Source organism: Jaculus jaculus, chromosome 1 (genome assembly GCF_020740685.1).
Source record: "Jaculus jaculus isolate mJacJac1 chromosome 1, mJacJac1.mat.Y.cur, whole genome shotgun sequence".
NCBI classification, from domain to species: domain Eukaryota; kingdom Metazoa; phylum Chordata; class Mammalia; order Rodentia; family Dipodidae; genus Jaculus; species Jaculus jaculus.
The window spans coordinates 208,438,962-208,465,386 of record NC_059102.1 but is presented as its reverse complement, the minus strand read 5'-3'; the positions used below and the strand labels follow the sequence as shown (position 1 = coordinate 208,465,386).

General features: G+C 38.2%; 1 protein-coding gene across 2 annotated transcripts in view; it reads right to left on the bottom strand.

Moving 5' to 3' along the window:
- Zdhhc2 (zinc finger DHHC-type palmitoyltransferase 2) overlaps nt 1–26,425 on the bottom strand; it is a 94,058-nt gene that overhangs the window by 38,365 nt on the left and 29,268 nt on the right. Inside the window, exons 2-6 of one of the 2 annotated variants that reach the window (XM_045155128.1) lie at nt 15,520–15,546; nt 14,027–14,121; nt 5,425–5,545; nt 2,835–2,904; nt 1,649–1,681 (exon numbers count right to left, since the gene is read on the bottom strand). In XM_045155128.1, coding sequence (XP_045011063.1) covers nt 1,649–1,681; nt 2,835–2,904; nt 5,425–5,545; nt 14,027–14,121; nt 15,520–15,546 — 346 coding nt within the window. Of the gene's footprint in view, nt 1–1,648; nt 1,682–2,834; nt 2,905–5,424; nt 5,546–12,794; nt 12,890–14,026; nt 14,122–15,519; nt 15,547–26,425 lie in introns of those variants that run through there. The other variant, XM_045155133.1, reaches the window with a different exon arrangement.

The following is a 26,425-nucleotide window of genomic DNA, read 5'->3' as shown; positions in this document are numbered from 1 at the left end:
TAAAGCCTGCTCTTGTCTGGATAAATGCATGCATTACTCTCACCAAGTTGCCATGAAAGCACTACATTTAATGTTCATACTCATATGTTAATGCTACTCACACTTCTTGTCAGAGAAGCTTCTCTTTTCAGATGGCAATGACCACTGGGATGACCCAAAAGGCAACATAGTGCTGAGAAGAAGGAATGGAGGAGTGTCCAGCACTGAAACATCTTACATCTTCCAAGGGTCAGGGGCCATTGCGGAAGAGGTAGTCGAAAGAATGTAAGAGCCAAAGGAAGGGTACCACTCTTTGCATACAACTGTCTGGACAGAATCTGGCCCCGATATCCAAGACCTCGCAGTACCTAGCAATACCTACACACGACCCTCATAAAAGGAGAGAAAGATAATGACATCAAATTAAAAGAGAGGGTTGGACAGATAGCTTAGTGGTTAAGTGCTTACCTGTGAAGCCTAAGGACCCTGGTTCGAGGCTCAACTCCCCAGGACCCACGTTAGCCAGATGCACAAGGGGGCACATGCACCTGGAGTTCGTTTGCAGTGGCTGGAGGCCCTGGCGTGCCCATTCTCTCTCTCTCTCTCTGCCTCTTTCTCTTTCTGTCTTTCTCAAATAAATAAACAAAAAAATTAAAAGAGACACTAATGTGAGAGAGGGAGGGGATATGACAGAGAGCAGAGTTATGAAGGAGAAAGTGGGGGAAGGGAATACCATGTTTTGTTGTCTGTAAGTACAGAAGTTGTCAATAAATATATATGTATATATATATAAAGAAAAAGAGAAGACATCTAGAATAGCACAACCTCTCCATTCCCTTATGTTGCTTGTTCTGAAAGGAACTATTCCTGTGCATGTGGCAAACTGCCTTTCTCTATAGATCCAGGGGCATGTGCATCTTTTCTATAAATCTTGGGGCATGCATCTCTCTATAGATCTAGGGGTGTGTGTATCTTTACTGTGGTGTCATCTCTGAAAGAATAATGTCTGTACAGTGAGTATGATCAGTGTCTGAATGTGGCCTATCCACAACCTTATCATGACTATCAGAGGAATGTGCACACTGGAAGGAAACATCAGAGTAGAGAGTAGGAAAGTCAACCTTCATTACTCATCTCTTTAATAGTCCTCTGTAAAGTTACCTAATTTCATGACCTAGAAGTATAAAAAAAAAATTAATGAATTCTAAATAAAAAGTCTTGCTTACATGTATCTGTTTATCAAATATTCATATATTTGCTCTTCTGCTCAATTTTTTACTTTAAAATAAATTGTTAAAGCTTTTGATGATTTATTACTAACTTCTATTGATGTATTATTGCATATAATTAATGCATAAATCTTTGTTTACATTTATAGAAAGTATCTGAGAGTACTGGCTTATGTATGTGCATATGAATAATATTCTTTGCTCTGGAAGAACAAATAAAATTAATTTTATATTATCAACTTACCAGTTATAAAACTATTTCATGGAAATTATTATAAAAGCTCTTGAAATTTAATTTAAAAATTATTAGAAACTTGATCTGAAAATGGCTCTTAGGTAAAATAAGGTAATTTATTTATAAAAATATTTAGGAGAAGTGATGTAATTTGTTATGAGTTGACAATTGACAGAAAAGTGTTTAAGTATACATCCATACTCACCATGGGCAATGGTGATCCATCTTCAAAACACATCTAAAAATCAACACAAAACATAATACCTCACAAAGTTTATTCAAATTAAGGTATAAAAATGCAAAATATTATTTCCAGCAGTTGTGGCAAGTAAAACTATAGCATAATTACTTATCTAGATGTTGAGTAACAGCAGACATAATCACTGAAAATAAACTCTACCATCGCTGGTTCTAGTTATGCTACAATAATATAAGTTTAAGGGAAAACTTTAATGCTTTAAGATGAAAATCAACTGACTTTTATATTTTTAACATTTAATTAATTTATTTATTCATTTTTAAGCAGAGATAGAGAAGAGAGACAGAAAGAATAAATGTTCCAAGGTCTCCAGCCACTGGAAAAGGACTCCAGATGTATGTGCCACCTTGTTCATATGGCTTTACATGGATATTGGGGAATAAAACCTGGATCTTTTGGCTTTGCTGGCAAACACTTTAACCACTATCTCTCCAGCCCCTCAAATGACTTTTCTTTTTTCATTTTTTTGAAAACTATTTATTTATTTGAGAGATACAAAGAGAAAGAGGCAGATAAAGAATGGGTGTACCAGGGCCTCCAGCCCCTGCAAATGAGCTGCTGATGCATGCTCCACCTTGTACATTTGGTTTAAATGGGTACTGGGGAATCAAACCTAAGTCCTTAGGCTTCAAAGGCAAGCATCTTCACTGCTGATCCATCTCTCAGGCCTTCAACTGCCTTTTCTAATGACAATGAATATTAAATTAGGTATAAATGTCAGCAGATTGACAGGCTAGAATAAATTCACCCTTTAATATCAATCCTTAAGCCAGGTCATATTGCTCATGCTGTATATTAAATATGTAATAATATGTGACCATGTAAAATCAACCCAGTTGTCCTTATAAGATGGAAAACCCTCACAGAAGTAGTATTTGCTAAGCTGAACATGCCAAGTGAGCACCACTAATAACATGCACCATTTGTAACCATGAATCTGGGGTAAAGGGACAACTAATAGTGGCCTTAAGTTACACTAATTTTACTGACAGTAATTATTCCACCTACCGTTCTAAATAGCAGTCTACGAAATGTGGATAAGGAAAAGGGTGATAGTCTGGAAATCAGTGAAGAAATGCTAAACACAAAGCCTGCAGCATATAGACATTTGAGAAGTAGAACATCTCCTTACTTATCACAGACGGAACAGTGATGGCAGCGATCTGGCTTTATAAGTTGGCATCTGTCACAATATCGGATGGCTAGGAACAAAAAGTTCCACTTAAGTCTTAAATTATACATGCAACTGAATAACAATTCAATGGCTTTATCATCTCTCCAAATTTAAATTCCAAAAATCATAATGAATTTAAATTTGATAAAATGAGATATTCAACTCTACTTAAACACAGAAAATTAGGTCACTTGCCTAGACACAGACTTCTCTAGACAAGATTCCAAGAAGAGAAAACCTCTTGGAGTCTTAATTATCAGTAGTTACATTATGGCTTACAAAAGTAAGATATGTACACTTCTACTGAGGTAGTGGAGAAGTCTCCCTCAATTAAATCATGCTTCCTATGCTTTACCACACAAACACATTTTAGAAATGCATAAGTAAGCTCTGTCATTTGCTAAATTTGGAATAATCTCTCATTTCTGTTGGTCACAAGATTATTAGTGAGTTCTGGACACAAAGTGACTGCTTCATTAAGATCTCATAGTGGCTGTCACTACCTCCAAGAGACCTCTACAAAAATGAGATCATCAACATTTTGACATGAATGATGAAGGAAGAACAAAAAGCTAATCAAAATAAAAGAGGGTCTTATTGGAAAGAAGGAATTCAGTGAAGGGAAACAGTGAGGTGTAAGATAAAGGAAGGTATTGGGATGAAATTCTAATCAAATTACATTATCTCCATGTATAAAAACTGTAAAAAAAAAAAAGGAAAAGAAAAGAAAAGAAAGAAGTGATTCTTGGATGAAGTACTTCTAATACAGAATGTTATTTCCTTCAGGTAAAGACCTCTTCCCCTTTTGTTCAATAATACAGATACCAAAGACAATATGGATTGGATATATTACTTCAATGCACAAATCTGCTGTGTCAACTCACAGACCTCTTACAAGGTACCCTTGATCACTGAGAAGTAGTGAAAATGGACAAGATAAAATTATGTGAAGCTTACATTTAATTATGTTCTAAAGTGAGCTAGAAACAAATATGAATTTCATAAGAATACATTTTGTATGTGTATGCATGACAGTGTGTATGTGCATTGACTGTGTGGGTGTATGTGTGTGTGCGCATGTGTGTGGGTGTGGGTGGGTTTACTTGCACAGATATTCCTGTGGAGGATGGAGACTGACATTGAGTGTCTTCCTCAATTCCTCTCCACTTTACTTTCTGAGACAGGATTTCTTGCTGAACCTGGAGCTTACCGTTTGGCTAGCCTAGCCTGCCAGCAAGCCCTACAGCGTCTTCTATCTCTACATCCCCAGTCGTGAGATTCTAGCTTTTAAAAATTATATTATTTATTCATTTGAGCGAAAGAGAGGGAAGGGGGCAGATAGCAATAGAGAGAGAATGGGCATACCAGGGTCTCCAGCCACTGCAAATGAACTCCAGATGCATGACCACCTTGTGCATCTGGCTGTACGTAGGTACTGGGGAATCGAACCTGGGTCCTTTGACTTTACTAAGCCACATCTACAGCCTGATTCCAGCTTTTATGAGGGTGCTGGGAATCCAAACTCAAGTCCTGATGGTCCAAAGCAAGTACTTTATCCACAGAGTCATTTCCCCAGTCCCCATGTAATAATATTAATGAGACACTTTACATTCCTTTGTCATCAAAATATTTGAAAGCAGTTGTATAGCTTGCGATAGTTTGAATCAGATATCCTCTGTAAACTTGCGTGTTCTGAATGCTTAGGTCCCCAACCAGTAGCAATTTGGGAACTGAAGCCTCCTGGAGGTGAAGTACTCTTGGGGTCAGGCTTATGGGTGTTTAGCCAATTCTCCTTGCCAGTGTTTGGCACACTCTCCTGCTGCTGTTGTTTACCTGCAGTTGGCCAGAAAGTTATGTCCACCCTCTGCTCATGCCATCGTTTCCCCTGCCATTATGGAGGTTCTGCAACATAGCTTATGTTTAAAACATATCTCAATTTGGTCTAGCCAGATTTAAAGTGCTTAACAGCCAAATGGGCTGGTGTGTCAAAATAAGCAACACATGTTTAAAGTCACCAAAATTTCTGGGTAAGCCTTGGTGGGCAAGTATTAATAGTTGTGTGTGTGTATATTGTTTAATTAGAGAATTACATTAGCATTACCTAAGTAAGAATTAATTATATAACAATAGTTTAAAATGTGAAGATAAAGAAGCTGCACCACTATCTAAATTATACATTTTATAGTCACCTAATTATAGCTTTAACTTTATGAAAACACATGTAAAATTGTTTTCTGTACATTTACTGTAGATACTCTGTCTTAAATACAAATAGGAACATCTACAATGAAAACTTTACAGGTGAAAGCTACTACAGTTCCAGACCTCAGCAGTTCTTATGTTGACACTGAGTCACAGCTCAGAGACAGGAATAAAGTTAAAGTCATTTCTGCTTTAGGGGAGATCTCTGTACCACAGTGTGTCTAATGTTTCCATTCTCTTTTATGAAACTAAATGAGTGTTTGACCATCTATTTATATAAATATAACTTCAAAGACAAATAACAATACATCACATGGAAACTGTTCCCCTCATTATTAATGTTTACCTCCGGACATTGTCCTGGTATAGATGGGAAGATCTTTGGCTGCTCGCCTAAGAACTTCCTGATGGGCTTCTCCTCTTGGCTCTCTTTCCAATAATTCTTTATCTGCATATGAAAGATGGAACTGTGGAATAAATTTAAATTTTAATCAGTACATTAAAAGGAATGATAACATATTGATCTGTACTACTATACCTAAAGATACTTATAAAATACTAATTGCACTGGGTATATTCAGAGCAATAATAGAGTTCCAATCTGGATAAGAATCTTTAATCCTCATAAATCATGACTTTATGAATCTCATAAAGAGTATAGTAGGGCTGGAGGGATGGCTTAGTGGTTAAGGCATTTGCCTGCAAAGCCAAAGGACCCAGGTTCAATTCCCCAGGACCCACATTAGCCAGATGCCAAGGGGGTGCATGCGTCTGGAGTTTGCAGTGGCTGGATGCCCTGGCATGCCCATTCTCAATCTCCCTCTTTCTCTGTCAAATAAATGAATAATTAAAGATTTAAAAGAGTATAGTAATATAATTATACCAACTTCTTCAGATGTTTATGAAACTCAAATGGAACACAACATGTAAAAATGTTCATCAGCTGTATAGCCCTGTCTAGATATTAATAACATAGCAGATAAAATGGCCCAGTAGATACATATGACTTGATGGATGAATTTTTCATTTATATACCATTTAGAATAAATGTAGAAAAAAATAAATGAGACATATATTTCCATCTATGTAAGTTTTAGGCATACCTCCAGAACTCAAAATAACTAATTTTACTGCTTATACTGACAGTTTGGCCAAACTAATTATAAAATTTAATTCTTTGAGAAAAAAGTGAAAATTTGTTGTGTCTCTTACTTGAAAATCACACACACACACGAGTTTGAAAGTCTGTAATGTGTCAGCATGTCCCAAGAGATGTGTTCAAGGACAATCAGGGCAATACTGTTTGAAATGTAAAAATAATAAAATATATTTCATGTCTGCCAAATGACACTAGATAGATAAACTAGGATAGGGTACATCCAAATGTATGAAAAATAAAGGAGCAACTCTTAACATATTGTTCAAAATAACAATAACAAATTCTTATAACAGCACATGCAGAATAAGTCCTTTCTTGTAAATTTTAAAACCAACAAGCTAAACGATATATATATGATCATGAAATTTGTAGGAAATATGAAAACATAAATGTTTTATATTGGGTGAATGATTTCTTAGGCATTTTCATTTTAATGTCAATCAAATTAAATATCATATATACTTTTGTATCAAGAAATATAGCTTTTAAATATTGACCTGAGGCTGGCCATGGATGTAATTCCCAGTACTCAGAAGGCTAAGTGAGGCAAGAAAATTGTGAGTTTGAAGCCAATCGGAGTTCCCTAGGGAAACTCAGTCTCAAAATAAAATATAAGACTTAAGTATGTCAAATATATAAAGAAAAACGATTTAATCAAAATTGGGTCATACTATGTGGGCCTAAATTTTTACCCTTTACGAAAATAAATGTAAAAATACTTGTTTAGAGGTTCACAATTCTGATATTCTTCAGAAAGAAACAAAATTCCAGCTTTCAAGCATAAATAAGTTTTACAATGCCATTTGTCTGAATGTCTTTTGTCTTATCTAATAAGGTTCCAGACACATTAATGTAAATCAATAAAATTTTCTCCAAATATAACATTTATATGTCACAAATTAGTCTAAATGAGTATATTACATTTACCAGCATTAACAGAGTAGCAATATTAGATAAGCTCCTTATGAGTTTTTTAGGTCCTTGAAAAAGCCATTCTTTGGGTTAACTAATCCTCATTCCCCTGAATTAGGTTCACAGCATTAGCTTACTTACTTTAGTTGCCTTCATATATTTCAAATAATCCTTTATCAAATGAACACAAGTAACATTTAGAAAGCATACCCTTTGGAACAGGTGTTCTTCAGGGATTTGCTACCTTAAATCTCCAGCTAAAATAAGTGAAGTATGGTTAAATGCTATTGTGACTGCTAGAATACGTAAGTGAGGGTGTGTAGCAGTGAGCCACATGAATGTGAAAGCCACTGAACCACCATGCATCCTGATCCAAAGGCTGAGCAGGAGAAGCAGCAGGCTGAAATATCTTGGAACCAAAAAAAGGCTGGGCACCACATTTCAGTAAGTGGACAGCAACTTCCTAAATGGATAAAGAACCCTGAAGGGTCCACATGCTAGACAAGAGCTCTACCACTGGGCTCTACCCCCAACCCACCTTTTCCTTATTTTGAGACAGAGTCTCACTAAGTTGCCTGCGCTGCCCTTGAATTTACTCTGTAGCCCAGGAAGGCTTTGAATTTAAAATCTTCCTGCCTTGCCCTCCCAAGTAGTTGAGTTTACTTACAGAGGTCTGCCCATTATTCTGAAAGACACTCTGAAAAAGCCTTTGATGAGAAACCAATGGATGACACTCTTAAGATTCAAGAGCTGAGAAAAAAGAATCCAGCTTTTACCATCTGAAAGTTTACCCAAAGGGTCACCACATTTTTTTCTTTATGTAAAATCTTGGTTTGGGTATTGCATACCTCAGAACCTAGGTTTAATTCCCCAGTACTCATGTAAAGCTACATGCACAAAGTGGCACATACATCTGGAGTTCATTTGCAGTTGCAAGAGGCTCTGGCATGCCCATTCTCTCCCTCTCTCTTTCTCTCTCTGCTTTTGCAAATAAATATATAAAATATTAAAATAAAATTGTTATGAACTGGGTTTTTTGAAAGAAATTAATATATTGAAAGACATGAACTGTTAGTATTAATAGAATCTAGTATCTTGTCTGGGAGCATGTGTGATAATGGGTATAACACCAAATGATGTCATAATACCAGAACGGCCAACAGGTACCAGGGTCACATGGGAGGAAGTACCATCAACTTTACAAATGCTAATTCCTGTTTAGGAGGATAGTTCTGCATACAGGTTGGTTTTATTTCTGTTTATAATACATACGATTTAGAGGCTGAGTGTGGTGGTGCACATCTTTAATCCTAGCACTTGGGAGGCAGAGATAAGAGGATCACTGTGAGTTCAAGACCAGTCTGGGAATACAGAGTGAGTTCTAGGTCAGCATGGGCAAGAGTGAGATTCTACCTTGAAAACAAAATAAAACAAAGCCAAAATAAAATATTTACAGAAAGTTGGAAAATAGTATAAATTCTCTATATACTCCCTTGCCAAGTTCCTCATACTGTTCACAACTTACATTAGTATAGCACATTAGGCACACTAATGAAATAATATTGATGCATTATCAAAGTACATGTATGGAGTACATAGTTTAGCATAGTCCATTCAGATTTCTATTTGAAGTGAACATATTTCTCTGTTCCAGAATCACATTCAGGATATTATAATAGTTTTACTTGATATATTCCTCTAGGTTCTCTTTAGCTGTGATACTTCTCAGATTTTCCTGTTTATTTATGTTTTCCTGACTTTTCTTTTTTTCTCTTTATTACCTTGTCAACTTTGAGTAGTACTATTCAGATGTTTTGTAGAATGGTCATCCATTGTAATTTGTCTGATTTTTTTCCCATGATGGTACTAAGGTTATAGGGACTCTCTCCTAATAAGCCCACACCCATACTAGCTCAGGTGTGTGTCTTACTCTTTTCCTGAGTGATTCTTGAATGCCTCTTCCTATTAGCACATGCTTAAATCTATGTAAAACTCTCTTCCTAATAAACTCTGCCTCTGAGAGAAAGAGGGGAGTGGAGAAGAGAGAATGGGAGAAAAGGAGGGAGGGAGACAGAGACAGATTGAAGGATATGGGTTTTAGGGAAGAGCTCACAGAGTTAAAGCACCATTCCCATCACATCATCTCAAGGGTTCACACTATCAACATGACTGGTTATTTGATGCTGAGCCTAATCATCAGGTTGAGGTTTTTGTAAGGTACCTTTACTGTAATCTTCCTTATGGCTTTTCCATTTTTATCTTGTACTCTTTGGACGGAAATCATCACATTTATTCATTCACTTCACATTTAAGAGGGGGGATTTAATTTTCTACTCCTGGAAGCAAAGTTTTCACTGAGATTATTGAGCATGCATCTAAATAATGTCTCTTCTACTACTTATCTATTTACCTAGTTATTTAAATCAGTAGTTTTACAGGTATTTGTACTCTATCAAATCCAACACTATGTTGTGTGTGTGTGTGTGTGTGTGTGTGTGTGTGTGTGCACACGTGTGTTTGGCTGTGTAAATTATCTGACCTTTGCCACTGGGAGTTCTTTCAATTGGTCTTGTGTACCTCTGACCATTTATGTTTTTCTGAGCATTTACTTTTTTTTGTCATCACAAAATATCTCAGACTAACTGTGAGTTCCTATATAGTCAAAAAATTAATGATTTCTCAAAGAAGCCTGCCTTCTTTCTATTGGTGAATATTACCAGGAACCAAAATTTGGGCTCATACATAGTCTTCAGATTAAAGGAAGGTTTAATTTTAAGAAAATTAAATTAAGATCTAATTTTAAAACACAGGAATCTCATATAAGTATATTTCCTTGTTTCCTAGTTGTTTTTCACTTTGAATAAAAATAAATATAACCTTTCTAGAACATAAAATGTGTAAGTCAAAGCATAAAACTTTTCACAGTAAGCTGCTAACAAAGTTTTCATAACAACATGCTTGCCAAGAGTCTGATAAAACTGGCAGCAAATTGCCATAATTCTTTTGGAGAACAATTGGCCAATGAGTTATATTTCCCTAATCTAGATTAACTTTACTTCTCAGGACTCAAATGAAGGAAATAATTTAACATGTAGTTAAAACGCTATGTAAAAACACACTAGTATCAGTACTATGTATAATATTAAAAACTAGGCTCAGCCTAAAAATCCAAGATAGAGTATGACTAAGTCAGTTATTATATATTTCAATGAGAATATTATGCTACTACTAAAAATGGCAATAAGCCAATGATAGACTATTACGTGAAAAAAAAAATCTGCAACAGATACTCCCTATGCAAAAATAACCAACCAGAAATTTGAAATGTAAGGTTTCTGAATTAGGGCGGTGAGATTTTCTTCCTTTTCCTTTTTACTTGAGAGGAATAGTTATAAAATGAAAAATTATAATAAATTAAATAATTTTGCATTCAATTAATAAATTTGGATTCACATGTTACATATATCTTATATGTTCTAAATTATAAGAAAACATATTGATACTTTTTTCTTATACTGCTTCTTCTCCATTTTTAGTTCGATTAAAAATATTTAGCATGAGAGTGCTTTACTGTAAATTTAAGTACAAGGATCTACTAGTGTGGAATCTCCAGCTTACGAATTAAGAGTATTCCAAGATCTTTTTATTAATAGAATTACAAAATTCTCTACCACTGAACAAATGCCTTTTTTTCTCACTAGTGGTCTCCACATCTTTGATCATGTAGCTAGGCCAAAAAACAAATGATGCCAGGTATTTATCTATTCTCTGCACCACAAGATTGTAGAGTAAATACAGTATGGTCTTAATGAACAAATGGACTTTGGTTTGAGTTCTTTGCTCTGCTACACATTAGCACTTGGATGCTTTCAAATCATTACTTGCTGCTCATAGCCAAGGGCTCTATCTGTAAAATAGTCTGAAGTAGTTATGTTGTCATCAGTTTCTGTGTTTGGCTAGGGGCAAAAGGTTTGCTATTTTACATGGAATAGTCACTTAATTCCTCAATTTGCTATTGCTAATATGTGGGAGATAATGGCCCAGGCATGAGGTGGCAATAGAAGGGGCTATTAGCTCACTATTGTGGAAACCCTGTAAGGACACAACTGTGAGAACATACCCTGCAAAGGTTGCTGATTGACTGGATGTTAGTTTGAAGGGAAAAATAAAATGGAGTCAAGGAGACTCCATTGTTTCTGGCCTGAACAAACTAGAAGATGGAACTATTACTCCTAATAGAAAAGCTTTCAGAATAGGATTGGGAAAGTACACAAGAGATCAAGTTCTTCAATATTCTATATTTGCCATTCTTACCAGGTATCAGTGAGTCTGGAGTTTGAGAGGATCAGTTTGAAAACTATATCAATGTAATACTATATAAAGTCATAAAACTAAGTGGAATCCCAATGTAGATAATGAAAGAAGTAGGGCTGAAAGATAGCTCAGATGCTTGCCATGCAAGCATGAGGATGTGAGTTAAAACACCACAGCTCATGTAGAATGCTGGTGCAAGGTTGTCATCTAGGTGCCAGGGGGGTGGAGACAGGAAAATATCTGGGGTTTACTGGCTAGCCAGTATGGCCTAATTTTGGAGAATTCCGGGCCAATGAGAGACTCTGTCTCATAAAGAGGTGGACAGCATTCCTGTGACACTCAAGGTTGTCCTCTGGCTTATATGCATGTGTGGGTACACACACACACAGAAAAGGAAAGAAGGTTCAGAAGTTGAGCTCTAGGACAAGTCAGTGCATTAGAATTAGAGTAGATAATAGGAGGGAGCATGAAGGAGCTGCTAGTATGTGTGACAACAATAATTATTTCAATGAAAAAAGTACAAATATGCTAAAAAAAGAAAAAATATTTAAAAAGAAAATACTGCCATGGTACACACAGGAAACTACATGATGCCAAAATTTATCATGGATAAGGTAGGAATTTGAATGGGAGTCACTATTTCCAGGTAAGAGACTGGATTATGCTGTTGGATTATAGGAAGTCCCTGATCAAGCAGTAGAGCTAAACTGTTAAATTGTCTTTAGATGGAATGCTGAAGCTTCAGGGTAGAGAATAATCTTTGCAGAGTTCTGGGAAAAGGAGTCATCAAGTGTTAAACAGAGGGCCCCATAAAGACTATAATGTCTTGGGCAAGGAAGATGGTTAAGATGATGGAGGGAGGCACTGATTAAAAAGGAAGGGGATGGGAAGAAGTGACAGGTATTGGCATGGGTTCCAGGCTTTTTTTTTGGGGGGGGGGGCTTAAAGGACCAGGTTGATGGCCAATACATCATGATCCAGGTTAAGAGAGAGTTGTGTTTTCTGTTTTTAAGTAGTTTTTGTATTTAAGATGTTAGTGGAATGATCCAAGCACTGTGCTTGGAAGAGAAATATGTTAATTTTGAAATCCTATAAAGTTCTGAGCTGGAAACAGATATGGAGTTATCAATACAGAGTTTGCAGGCAAATAATCCAAGTGGATAGGATTACCTATAAAAGAAGTCAGCATTTTACTTCAAACCTACCACTAAGGCCAAGGTAAGGCTCTAAAATATTATGGGAGAGAACCAAATAATGTAGAAGGGAAATCAAGGCAGGAGAGGGAAAGAAGCGTAGAGTAGAAGACACACGCAATCTATAAAGGTGCTCACCATTAATTCTGCGCTGGTATCTGTGGTTTGTTTTTGAATAACCTTGTCCAGGTCATATAACAGCTTCATTTCAAACTGATGGCTTCAGAAACAATCTGTAGTAATATTTTTTTAAAACTTAGCTTACTAAAATAATGTTGTTGCTTTGGATAGCAAAGTTTATTCTAATTTAGTGAACATGTATTAGAATAAATGCCAAGAACACAAATATATGTAAGACATAGTCCTTTGCTCCAAGAACATTTAACCAGATAAAAGACACAGACCCAAAAATGATCTATTCAATATGCAAATTTAATTTACCCATATCCTTCTATTTAAACCATGTAGCAGGTGTTGTTATTTGTCTCCCAATAAACAACATTCTCTTCCTCTATTGTAGTTCATATGATCACCCTCTGAAGTTATATAAATGTAAGTACAAATGACATCAGTAGCTTCCAGAAAATGTCATTAAAGTGAAAGACTTTTATTTCTCTTTCCTACTTTTTCTGGTCTGCTGGGCTGTAATGTATTCATGATGGCCAAAACTAGAGATGCCATCTTCAGCCAAAAAGTAGTCTTGGAAATAGAGGTTATATGTGGCAAAACAATAAGATAGAAGAAGCCTGGGTATGGAAGCTGTGGACTAGCTGTAGATTTCTTTCTTTTTGTTTTTTTGTGTTTGTTTTTTCAAAGTAAGGTCTCACTCTAGCTCAGGCTAACCTGGAATTTACTATGTAGTCTCTGGGTACCCTTGAACTCATGGTGATCCTCCTACTTCTGTCTCCCGAGTGCTGGGATTAAAGGTGTGCATCACCACACCTGGCTTTAGGTGTACATTTCTTGACAAAAGATAGAATGAGTTCAGCTACTTGTTGTTGCTGTTTGTGGTAAGTCACCAAATATTCTTTTAGTATACAAATTACCATAAAATACTACCAACCTTTCAGCTCTATTTCTGATTTTATCTATCTAATTATCTATTATCTGTCTACCTTTTGTCTGACTCAAAGTATAAATGGAATGTATAGCATATTTCACCTTGGAAATACAATATTCACCTAGTGGAAAACAATATTTAAATAATGAAAATTCAATTATTTACTAACCCAGGGAGAAAAGTCTTAAATCCAAAACATTACTTCACCCAAATAAGTTTGTGATAACTAAAAGGTATAATGAAGCAAATTCATTCTTATGAAATCTACAGATTTTAACTTTAAGAAAAGTTTATGAACCTTTTAACTTACTTCTTTTGAAGGATTCATGGGCAATGTAAAAATAGTTTTCCAGTATGACCAGACAAACATTGCAAAAAGTAGATGATAAGCCATGAGGCACACAACTAAAAAGAAAGAGATACAACTGTTATTGTAATATGCAGAGATATACTCAAGTCCTTATATTCACAAACATCCAAATAACCAATGCTAGAATATAAAATATCATTAGACTGAGCACAACTCATGGAATAAAAATCTAAAGCTAAGAGTTTTTTTTAAAATAACATAATGCATAATGAGGTATATACCCATGATCAGAATCCTCTCTTCTGTACACAGCACCATCTATTGGCAAAATGGCTACGTAGGACCTTTCCCTAAGTTGTAAAAATACAAGTAAACACAGCATTTACCAAATGGCCAAATTTTCAGAACTTGGCTTTCCTGACAGAGGCCACACAGCAATTCCTGTTGGAGAAGCTGTTGCATGTTGGCTCAGCTCTAGGTGCTGCTGGTGGCCTTCTCTGCTGTAGTAACAACATACATAAGCAAGGACCATCTGGACAGAGACTGAGTTCCTCTCGTGGGAGTTCCAATGCCTTATTTATTACACAGGAGAATTTAAGAAAAGCATACTGAATACTTTTCTCAAAGCAATGTTTATACACACTTTGTATGTTCTTTTAAAGTATTGAAGTACTACACATACTTAATAATTCTGTATATTTTGATAATAACTAAGTCTGAATAATATATTAGCATACAACAGTTTTGAAAGAAATAAGTGAAGAAAATGTGACCATTTAGAATGTGGTATTTGATATATTCAAACTTTTTCTAATTTCTGGAAATTATGATATTTATATATTTTCAGAATTATTAAAACTTGGAATTATTGAGGCTGGCAATAGGGCTCAGTGGTGAGGGCACGAGTCTGTGTCTAGCATTCACATAAAAAAGCCAGGCATAGTCATGCACACTTTTAACCCTGGCACTGAGTGGGAAGAGGAAGGAGAATCTCTTGGGCTCTGTGTTCAAATACTGTAATCAAATAACAGCACATAATCTAGGTCCATGAGAGATCTCATCTCAAGAAATAAGACAGAAAGGATACCTGATGTCTTCCTCTGGCCTCTGCACACAGGCACATGGGCATGCACATTTCCACCCACAAGTGCATACACCTCTCCTACACATGCCCACTACACATCACACACACACATACACACACAAACACACACCCTCGACAGATTCTCCAATAAGGCACTTAAATGGCTAGCTTTTGTAAACTATGTATGTAGCTAACTCAGTCCAAGTTACAACAGGACATCATTGATATAATCACTGCACTGAAGGCCACAAGGGCCTTTGGCACCATTAACGACCACTGCAGGTCATCGTGAACTATTTTATTTCCATATTTTCAAGAAGTAATTTCTTAACCTCAAGTAAATATAAACGGACACAAAGTTTTTTTCAAACTGTTTTTAAGACATCTGTACAATAACATAATATTTTACCTTGTTCACCAATGTTTTCCATGGACACTAGAAATAGGAAAAAAAGATAAGTAATAGGTTATATGACACATATATAAAGAAAGGGCCTTGGAGACATAAGCATATGAGTAGTTTAATGACTTAATGACTTGGCTTTCTTTCAAACCAATATTCTTTTTTTTTTTTTTTCTAGGTAGGGTCTCACTGTAGCTCAGGTTGACCTGGAATTCACTATGTAGTCTCAGGGTGTTGTAGAACTCACAGCAATCCTCCCGCCTCTGCCATCCCAGTGCTGGGATTTGAGGCATGTGCCACCACACCAGCCAAACCAACATTCGCAAAATATTTGCTCAGATTTGCTTAAAGGAGAGGCAAGAGGGTGGAGAGAGACCCACTTTTCTCTACAAAGTAGCCCTCCTCAAGTGTGAGTCTTCTGGGCCTCTGTCCTATTATCAGTTGGCTTACTGGTTTCTTCTTTCATTACACAGTTAAAATAAAAGCAGTGTTCTCCAGGCCATTACAGTTCTGGAGTCATTTACTGCTCTTTATACATTGGCAACTGTAGCTCTCCACAAAGAACAGAATGCTGAACCCACAGCATGAAACCTCAACCATGACTCAAACTGCTTCCTGTCCTACAACAGGGGTCCACATAGTGTATGGGGAACTCCATCCCTCTGGGGCTGCTGGAAACATCTGAAGGTGGCAGGTGAACCAGGAAAGGGGCCAGAAGAGCTGGCAGAGGCTGCCACAGGGAAGTGTAGTTAGAGATCCACATCACTTGTTTGCCTTTGGACTGTCCACTCATTTTATTGATCTTATGATCTTCCTGTGTTTGTAATAATGTCTTTCAGAAGTTTTGGGTTATCTCAGTTGTATCAAGGAAAGGTTTGACTCTATTTTTTACTCATCTTAATAAAGAAGTATAGGATTTTCTTTCTTAGAAATATAAATTCCTTCAACCACTTTCAACCTTGAGGTAATATGAGAGATTTTTCATCTACGATTACCTGATCCAACCAATCTCCTTTCCAAGCAATGACTGAATGCTAGCTTAAAGAGACCACAGCAGCCTGTCGTATGACTGAGTTGCTCCGAGAATAAGAAAACTCATTCATACAGCAGTTGAAATTTGTCTCTGTGTGGCTTTTATCTACAGTACCTGGGTTTCTAATCTGTAGCAGTAAGTAATACCTAAATGATAGACCTTCACATATTTGAAGTTACGGTGTTCCTTATGTTCTATTTTACCTCAAATTGTATACAATTTCCAGACCTTGCCATCTACGTCAGAGATTCATGAAGGATGTGAACTCTGACTAGCTCTGCTAAGCAAACTGATATGATAAGACAATCTGCAAGTCAAAGACCATGGTGCTTGCATGGCCCATTCAAAATCAGAAATGTTCTGTAAGTCTCCCATATTCGCAAATTTTATACATGACCTGTCCTACAAGTATACTTAAAAATCAGAAGCTAGCTAGAGTTCACTTCCTCAGAATATCTGGACTTTATGTGACAGGAGTAGAAAGACCCAAGGCAAGCTTGCTTTCTGTATCTTCCCTTACCACCCACAATCTACGCATTTTTTTTTGTTGATGTTGTTGCCCTGATTTCCCTGTTATCACAAGTGCTCAAAAAGTGACTACAACTCTTCCAAGGATTAAAGCTTCCTGTTTTTCAGCAGAGCTAATCTAAGAAAACAATGCAATTTGACACTATGAATGTATCTCTCTCTCTCTGCAAGACCCTTAATGACTATTCCGGAGTGGCTGTGGTTTTACAGGAAATGTATTTGCTAATCTAGGACTCCAGCTGTCTGTAGTGAACTCGGTAACACAAACATTCAGGAGAATGAGTGCAGTTATACTGAGCTGATCACCTTTTCTGTTCTACCGGGTAGACAACCCATTATTATGTAATCATCTTACTTCACAGGCAAGATACCAGTTACATCTTTCTAAAAGCTATTTTTGCCATACATGGGTTGTTTTCCCCTAAAATGTACTTCAAAATCTACAACATTTTTAATTAAACAAGTTATATATGGATCAATCTTTACAGCAAATTATTCTGATGTTTATATAGTGAAATGTAATAGCCCTAAAGGTTGCATTAAATTACACTAATATCATGTCAGTAAATGTCCTATAAATGTAAATCTTGAAATGTAGCCAGCATCTGTTGGGCCTTGAGAGGCCCAGACGCGAGGCCTAGTGGAACTTCCTGAGCCTAGCTGAAGTTTGGCAACCTGTCTCTGGCCAGCTATGACTCAGCAGAGCACCAAATTGCCTCTGGCCTGCTGCTTCTGTGAAAAATGTTAGAGTTCCCACGTGCACTCAGAACCAATTATTTCAAAAGTCATGATATGCTATTGGCCCTTTCCTGAGATCCTCGCCTTCGTTCTCAACGCTATATAAACACCTGCCTGTTTCAGTAAAGTGAGATCCTGCGTCGACAAGTCTCCCAACTCAGTGTGTTTCTCTCTGGTGACTAGGAGAGGGTCTGGGTCATCGACACTCTCCATCCCACTCAGCCCCAAGGAGAGACCGGCCGACTGGCTCTCCTACAGCCCTACCTGCCAGAGGACCTGGCAGACTGGCGCCCAACGTAGGGCATCTCTCCGACAGAAGAATGCTGATGGGCCAATCGGTCTGCAGGCTAGTACACCCTCATAAATTATGGGGCAGTCCTCGTCCAACCCCAATCCTTCATGCTCACCTGAGCCCTTGTATCCATCCCTAGACCCCTTTGTAAGTGCTCCTTGGCACTCTAAGGGTCCTACATCCCCAAATCCCCCTACAAATCCTTTTAGACAAATGCTTTTCAGACCCCCTCTGCACCTCTGTCCTACTACGGGGATGGCACACCCAGGGGAGACACAACCAACCTCTTCCCTGTCAATCTTAACCCTGGCGGTAATTGCCCCACCACTTGGTACCCCTGGGAGGCTTATGATCTAAAGTACTTTAACAAGGCTGTGTCAGAGAATGGACCTAATTCCCCCTGGGTGGAGACCATCCTCCAGGGTTTGGCTCATCATCAGTGTATCACCCAAGATTGGAAAAACCTTGCTAAAGCCGTTCTTTCTGGCCCCCTATACATAAAGTGGTGTGCCTTCTTTCAGGATGAGTGCTGCACTCAGGCTGAGTGGAATCAGGCCGCTCAGCCCCCAGTCCCAATCACCTTCGGCATGCTCTCGGGCACCGCTGACATGGAGGAAGACCCATTTGAGCCCCCCCATCATAGGAATCATGCAAAAAGCTAGTGAAGACTTGGCTACCTTCATAGAGAGGGTTGAAAAAATTATACAAAGAAAGTTTCTCCCTGACCTCCTGTAAGATCAGTTCATTAAATACTAGTCTGGGAAGGCATGATGGGTGACCATAAGTTGGCCTGCTCTAGGCTAAAAGATCACTGTACGAGTAAATGGATTATAGCCACCAAAGATGTGGGATTCAGCTCCCATCAGGCAAGGGCCATGGCATCGGCCTTACAGAGCGCCCGCCATGACGATATGGCCACCCTGGTCTGTGCCCTCCAACAGACCTCAGGGGGAAAGGGGAGACCTTGTTTTGGGTACGGCAAAGAGGGTCACTTTAAAAGGGAGTGCCCCATAACCCAATAGTCCCTGTGGCCCCTAAAGTGCCTCATACCCCTTGCCCCAGGTGCAAGACGGGGTTCCACTGGGCCAACGACTGCAAATCCAAGTTCAGCCTTCAGGGTGAGCCTTTAAACTCCCCCAGGGGATATCCCCAGCCCCTTTACACACTGGACCATGCCCCTGATACCAGGACTAAGGCCAAAATGATACTGGAGCCGACCACACTGTCTCTCTCAAGGAAACAATTTGGCTGATAAAATGGCTTCTATGCCTCAGTGTAATAATAATTAGAAAGGAGAAAGTTCCTCCTTCATGGCAGTTAGTTCCTGGTCTGCCTTTACTTGGTGTGGGCCGACAGTCAAAATCCTGGGAATCAGCCAACTGGCAGCCCTGGACTGATCCTGACAGTAACCGTGGGGAGGTGTGCCCTCTGGTGTTGTCCGCCCTAATGGCCAACCTCCTAGGTCAGAATGTACTTGGAGAAACTGAGGCTTATATCACCACTGAAACTATAGGAAGCAATCCTTGAGGGCTCCGCCCTAATCATCTTTGGCAAATTGATGTCACAACTATTCTCCATTTAGAAAGCTTAAATATATTTTTCTTTCAGTCGATACCTTTTCCCATGCCTGCTGAGGATCGGCACATGCTGGGAAAAAATCTAAACATGCTATTAGCCATATGCTTCAACGCTTTGCCACCCTTGGATTACCTGATCAGATCAAAACTGATAATGGCCCTGGCTTTGTAAGCAAGGCTTTTGTAAATTTTCTCCAGACCTGGAGAATCTCACACTCCACAGGTATCCCATATAACCCCTGGGGGCCAAGCAATCGTTGAAGGATATAATCAGACTCTCAAGTCTCAATTACAAAAACAAAAGGGGGAATCCTTACCCCTACACAACCAACTAAAAAAGGCATTATTTACCCTAATTATTTTAAATTTTTCTAAAGAAGATAAACAATTATCCCCTTTTCAAAAACATTGGTCCTCATCTGTTACCTACAGTTCTATCTGGGTAAGATGGAGGGACCCATTGACTGGGACCTGGAAAGGACCAGACCCACTCCTCACAGCAGGGAAAGGGTTTGGATGTGTCTTTCCTCAAGATGAAAAAAGACCCATTTGGGTACCAGCAAGAGACCTAAAATATTTGTCCCAACAAGGGGACACTGACAATTACTTCTCCAGGGAGTGTCCCACCCCTGAGGACTGTTCCTAAAATGGTCTTCACACTGCTAAACCAAACAACTCCCTCCCTTGCAGAGGATTGCTGGCTTTACCTCTGACCTGGGCCTCCCAAGCTGCTTGCAGTAATCACCAATGATACAACGACAGTTGCCCATACGACCCTAAAAAATTGCTCAGCCACCTTCCCCATCCCCATCCAGCTTTTCCCAATGTCTCCTTCTGGAACTTGCATTTGGGCCCCGCCTCCCCCTAATAATTCCAGTATAGATGTGGGATACATTCATCCTTCCTTCTGTACTTTTAACACAACTGAGCCCAGTGCTCAACACTGCTCACCTTCTGGAATGGTTTGTGTTTGTGGAGGCGGGATGGCCTATGACTTTCTGCCCACCAATTGGACGGGCCTTTGTTCCCCAGCCACCTTGATTCCAGTTGTGGATATCATTCATGGAAATGAAGAGCTCCCTATACCCTCTTTTGATTATATTGGAGGGAGACCTAAGAGAGCTGTACAAATGATACCTTTACTCATTGGGTGGGGACTAACTGGAGGCATGGCCACCAGGACAGCCGGGATGGGTATGGCAGTTCATCTCCATAAAATCCTCTCTCTCCAGTAGATCAGGGACATAAAAGCCATGTCCAACACTATCCTTGATCTCCAACAACAGCTAGATTCCCTAGCTGAGGTAGTCCTACAAAGCAGGAGGGGACTAGGCCTATTAACAGCCAAAAAGGAAGGCATATGCTTGTTTTTACAGGAAAAATACTGTTTCTACACCAATAGATCGGGAATCGTTCCGGACAAGATCAAAAAGCTTCAAGAGGACCTGGAGAAGAGATGGCAGGACCTCCAGGACAACCCACTGTGGACGGGCTTACATGGCTTCTTACTCTACCTTCTCCCTCTCCTTGGGCCCCTCCTTCTCCTTCTCCTTATCCTCATTGTCAGGCCTTGTGTTATTAACAAAATTACACAATTCATTCACCAATGACTACAGGCAATAAAACTCCATCAGGTTGAGATACATTACCACAAGCTGGCAACTCAGGAATTAAGTTCCTCATTAAGTTCGGGGCCCAAATGCAAGAACCCACTACCACCTTCTCTGCCCTCTATGTGACCAATGATGGGTAAGATCTCAAACTGACTGAGACAACTTAAGACAGGCCATGGAGTGGGTTCTCAACGAACTAAACACATGGTACCCAGTGATGGGTAAGATCCCCAGAGGGGGACAACCTAAGACAGGGGCCATGGTGACTAATGCTCTTACACACAAAAAAAGGGGGAGATATTGGGCCTTGAGAGGCACAGACGCGAGGCCTAGTGGAACTTCCTGAATCTAGCTAAAGTTTGGCGACCTGTCTTTGGCCAGCTATGACTCAGCAGGGCGCCAAATTGCCTCTGGCCTGCTACTTCTGCAAAAAACGTTAGAGTTCCCACGTGCCCTCAGAACCAATCATTCCAAAAGTCGCAATATGCTATTGGCCCTTACACCTCATCCTTTCCTAAGATCCCCGCCTTCGTTCTCAATGCTATATAAACACCTGCCTGTTACAATAAAGTGAGATCCTGCTTCAACAAGTCTCCTGACTCAGTGTGTTTCTCTCTGGTGACTAGGAGAGGGTCTAGGTCATCGACACTTTCCATCCCGCTCAGCCCCAAGGAGAGACTGGCAGGACCGGCTCTCCTACAGCCCTACCTGCCAGAGGACCTGGCAAGCATCAAAAGCTTAAGACCACCATCTTACAGCTGGGCATGGTGGAGTTCTGCTGTAACACCAGCCCTCAGGAGGCAGAGGCAAGAAGATTAGAGTTTAAGGCCAACTTGGGCTATAGTAAACCCCTTTACATAGTAAAACAGTCTTAACCCCCACAGTCCCCAAAACATGTAAAGAAAGAATTGAGGATGTAGCTTAGTGTTAAATCACCTGCCTAGCATGCACAAATTCCTGGATTCAATTCTGAGCAACAAAACAAATCATTGTCATTTCCCTTAGTATTGGTGAAAGTTAATATTATTTAAAATGTAAATGTGGATTGTTGTTTATATGTGTTCTGAGTGACTGGGACTTTGTGGTTTTTTGTTTGTTTGTTTTTTCGAGGTAGTGTCTCACTCTAGCCCAGGGTAACCTGGAATTTACTATGTAGTCTTAGGGTGGCCTTAAACTCATGGAGATCCTCCTACCTCGCTCTGCCTCCTGAGTGCTGGGATTAAAGGCATGCACCACCACACCTGGCCTAGGACATTTTTGTTAGTCTAGCTATCTTTTAATTATTGATCATCATTTATATATCCTGGACAGTAAACTCTTATATTTTCTGACATACATTATAAATAAGATTATACATTAACTATTTTCATGAAATAAATATTCGCAAAATTTTATAACATGATTCAATAATAATATCAAGACCATCAAAATAACTTATTAGCAGATATAAGGACTATATTAGGTTTTATTTTATGCTTAGATGAATAGTCTCTTAATCATGCTTACCTAATTAGCTCATCAGGGCTTCTTGAAATTTTCAGTTTAATAGTAGTTATAAAAATTTTAGGGCTGGAGAGATGGCTTAGTGGTTAAGCGCTTGCCTGTGAAGCCTAAGGACCCCGGTTCGAGGCTCGGTTCCCCAGGTCCCACATTAGCCAGATGCACAAGTGGGCGCACGCGTCTGGAGTTCGTTTGCAGAGGCTGGAAGCCCTGGCGCGCCCATTCTCTCTCTCTCCCTCTATCTGTCTCTCTGTGTCTGTCGCTCTCAAATAAATAAATAAATAAATAATTTAAAAAAAATTTTAAATTTCCCTTCTCATTTTATAAGAACAAATACAATGTGATATTATTTTCAAATATACATATTTCTTCATGACTTTTAAAGAGAAGGTACCTATTTATCTTCAAATGATTTTCTAATATGTATGAATGAAAAAATATGGAAAAGTTGGATTGATTTTTGAAAAATATTAATGGTAATCAAGTATAATTAGATTACTTATATCAATATAAGAATAAAATAGCAACACTGAAAATATTTATGAAACATATTTCAAACATATTGGTTTTAATATGAATTTTCAGTTTTTAATCCACTGTTATTACAATTATGTTATTAACTTCAAAGACAGAATTTGTTTATTCTATTTTAAAATTATGCTCAGAACCTATTCTCCACAGGAAAAAATATGTTATAATTTTGTCATGCTGTCTTAAAGTCATGTATTAAAATACAGTTATTTCTATTCTTTATTAAAAGAAAACTGAACTTTACCATTTTTAACTAAAACAAATGAGCTTTATTTAGTCACATAGAGTAACACATACGTTAATTCTTATCCTAGAAGTTATTTGATTTTCAGTTTAAAACATATAGAAACCCTAGGTCAACATTGTATGTCTTCCTCAATTGATCTCTGTTATTCTTTGAGACAAAGTCTCTTCCTGAACGTAGCATTTATGGATTGGCTAGACTACCTAGCCAGACAATAGCCTCCTGTCTCTGCCTTCCCAGCACTGGGATTACAGACAACTGTCACTAGATTTATCATTTTCTTTCCTGTTTTTTTTAAGTTTATTGAATATATATATGCAGACATACAGACATACTTGTTAATTTGATCATTTAACCATCCCCCACTACCTTCTCTTATACCCCTTCCACTCCCATTTAATTTTTTTTCCTCCTCTTACATACTAGTGGATGTATCATTGAAGACAATGAACCTCTGCTCCTTAGCAATCATTAATTACCAAGAGCTCCAAAGGGGAGGGGATGGACACTCATAATTCCTTCACTTGTCCATAACAAAATGGTGATTGGCCCATCTTGCACAATTCTTGTGTAGGTAACTACAACTGCCATGAGTTCATGACAGCAAGAGCCATGGTATGCCCAAGCAGGACATTTCCATAGCCTTCCTCCCCACACTCCAGCTCTCTTACTCCCCGCACTTCTTGATATTTTCTGAGTTTATGTGAGTGGTGGAAATCCAAACTCGTGTTCACTCTTAGCTGGCAAGTAGTTTATCACCTGAGCCACTTCCTCAGCCCATCAAGCAGCAAAGAAAACAGGATTCTCCTTTGATTTGGCTCCTCCTTGTTATTTTATGACTCTATAGTCCCATATGTCAAAAACAGAATATGCTAAGTTTCCTATTACTAAAGAACAAATACTGCTGGTCGAGGCAGACAGTGTTCAACCCTATGTTAGCCACTTGCTACTTTAAACAAGTTACTTCACTATTCCTCATAAAGAGAATGCAATAATAACTACAATAACTTTAGGGCTTCTGTGAAAGCTAAATGAGGTAATGTATAAAAGGGACTTAGCAAAGTGCCTGTCACATTGAAGTCCACAAATATACAAACAATTATAATATATGCTTGAGTTTTCAAATGCTCACAGTAATATATTACATAGGAAAGGATACTTAAATGAATAAAAAAATACAAAAAAGAAAGTTACAGGATTTTGAAAAAAACTAAAAGCAAAATTCTGAATTACATAAGACTTTCAGGATGAAAATAAAAGGTGAAAAAAATAATTTAAATTCACCTTGTAAATAAATTGCTCTTTAAAATGTTGTCTTATTGCAGAATCTTGTTTAGGGAGAAAAAAAAGTGGTACTCATTAACCCAATAACAATGAGACAAAATCCTTCAGTATTGAGGAGGCATTTAGTAATTGTGAGAAAATCTCCCCAAAGTGGGAAATTCTCTTTGGATGTGACACTAGTTTTCTTAATGAATACAAACAATGACTTTTTTTCTGAAGGAAAAAAAATCTTAAATCTTATATCCTTCCCAGAGATGTTGAAAATAATGTCTTTTAAGGAATATCAGTACTTAGTATCACACTAACATATTTACTATCCACTTGGCAATGACCTAAATATGCACAACTGTAATACTGTGGGCTGCAATTTTAGTTTTCATATCAAATATTTACTTGTCTAGTTTTACCTTGGATAAGTCTTATTTCTTCCTGGACCATCTCCTAGAAGGATACAATTTCATTTTAGAAATTTCTAACCCTTCCATGTGACTCCAGAACTTAAACCTCTTCCCTGGTCAATTAAGAAATGTGAGTCAGTGAGTTCCAGCACTTTCTTGGCACTGAAGGGATGTAGAAAGAGACTGGGAATGGTAAGTTACTGCCACCATTCCTAAGATTTTCCTGCATACCAAGAACAAAGCTGAGGCCTTCAAGACTTCCATCTTATCCATCTTAAAATGTGGAATCATCACAGAGACTGAAAGAGTTTTGGCTGCCAGTTCTACATTCCAGCTGCCCTTTCTGCCTCTCCTTCCTCCTCAGTGCTTCCTTGCAGAAGCAGAGGGGCCCACAGCAGAAAACACTGTACTGGTCAGTTATTAGTTTAGAACTGATAAAAACAACAGCTGTTGATATAAAATTGATTGCTCTCCAAGAAATCTTTTGATAGGGTTGGAGAGATGGCTTAGTGGATAAGCTTGCCTGCAAAGCCAAAGGACCCAGGTTCAATTCCCCAGGACCCACGTAAGCCAGATGAACAAGGTGATGCATGCATCTGGAATTCGTTTGCAATGGCTATAAACCCTGGTGTGCCCATTCTTTCTTTCTCTCTCTCTATCTCACTGTCTCAAATAAATAAATAAATAAAAATTTTAAAAAAATCCTTGGATAAAAATAAAACAGGTAAAATTGAAGTATTAACAGTTACTCAAAGTAATAAACAATACTATAGAAAAGTATAGAAAACTTGACTTACCCTGGCAGAATACAACCTTTAAAACACATACTTACCTGAACCTTTTTTTCTGAATTATCAAATAATCAGTTAATCAAGGGCTTGGCAAACTAGTGTTTGATTCAGAAAAAGCTGGCCACGTATGTGTGTGTGTGTGTGTGTGTGTGTGTGTGTGTGTGTGTGTGTGTGTGTAACTAAACCTTAATTGAGCATGAAAACATCCATTAACTTATAAGGATGATTTTTTTTCTAAAATGACAAGAGACCAGGTAATTGAGGCAGGATACACAGCTTGCACAGCCTAACAGATTTACTATATGGCCTCTCTAGAGTTTCCAGCCCTTTAGCATTAGCCAGGGCTCTCCAGAAAAACAGAACCAACACAACTTATGCATATA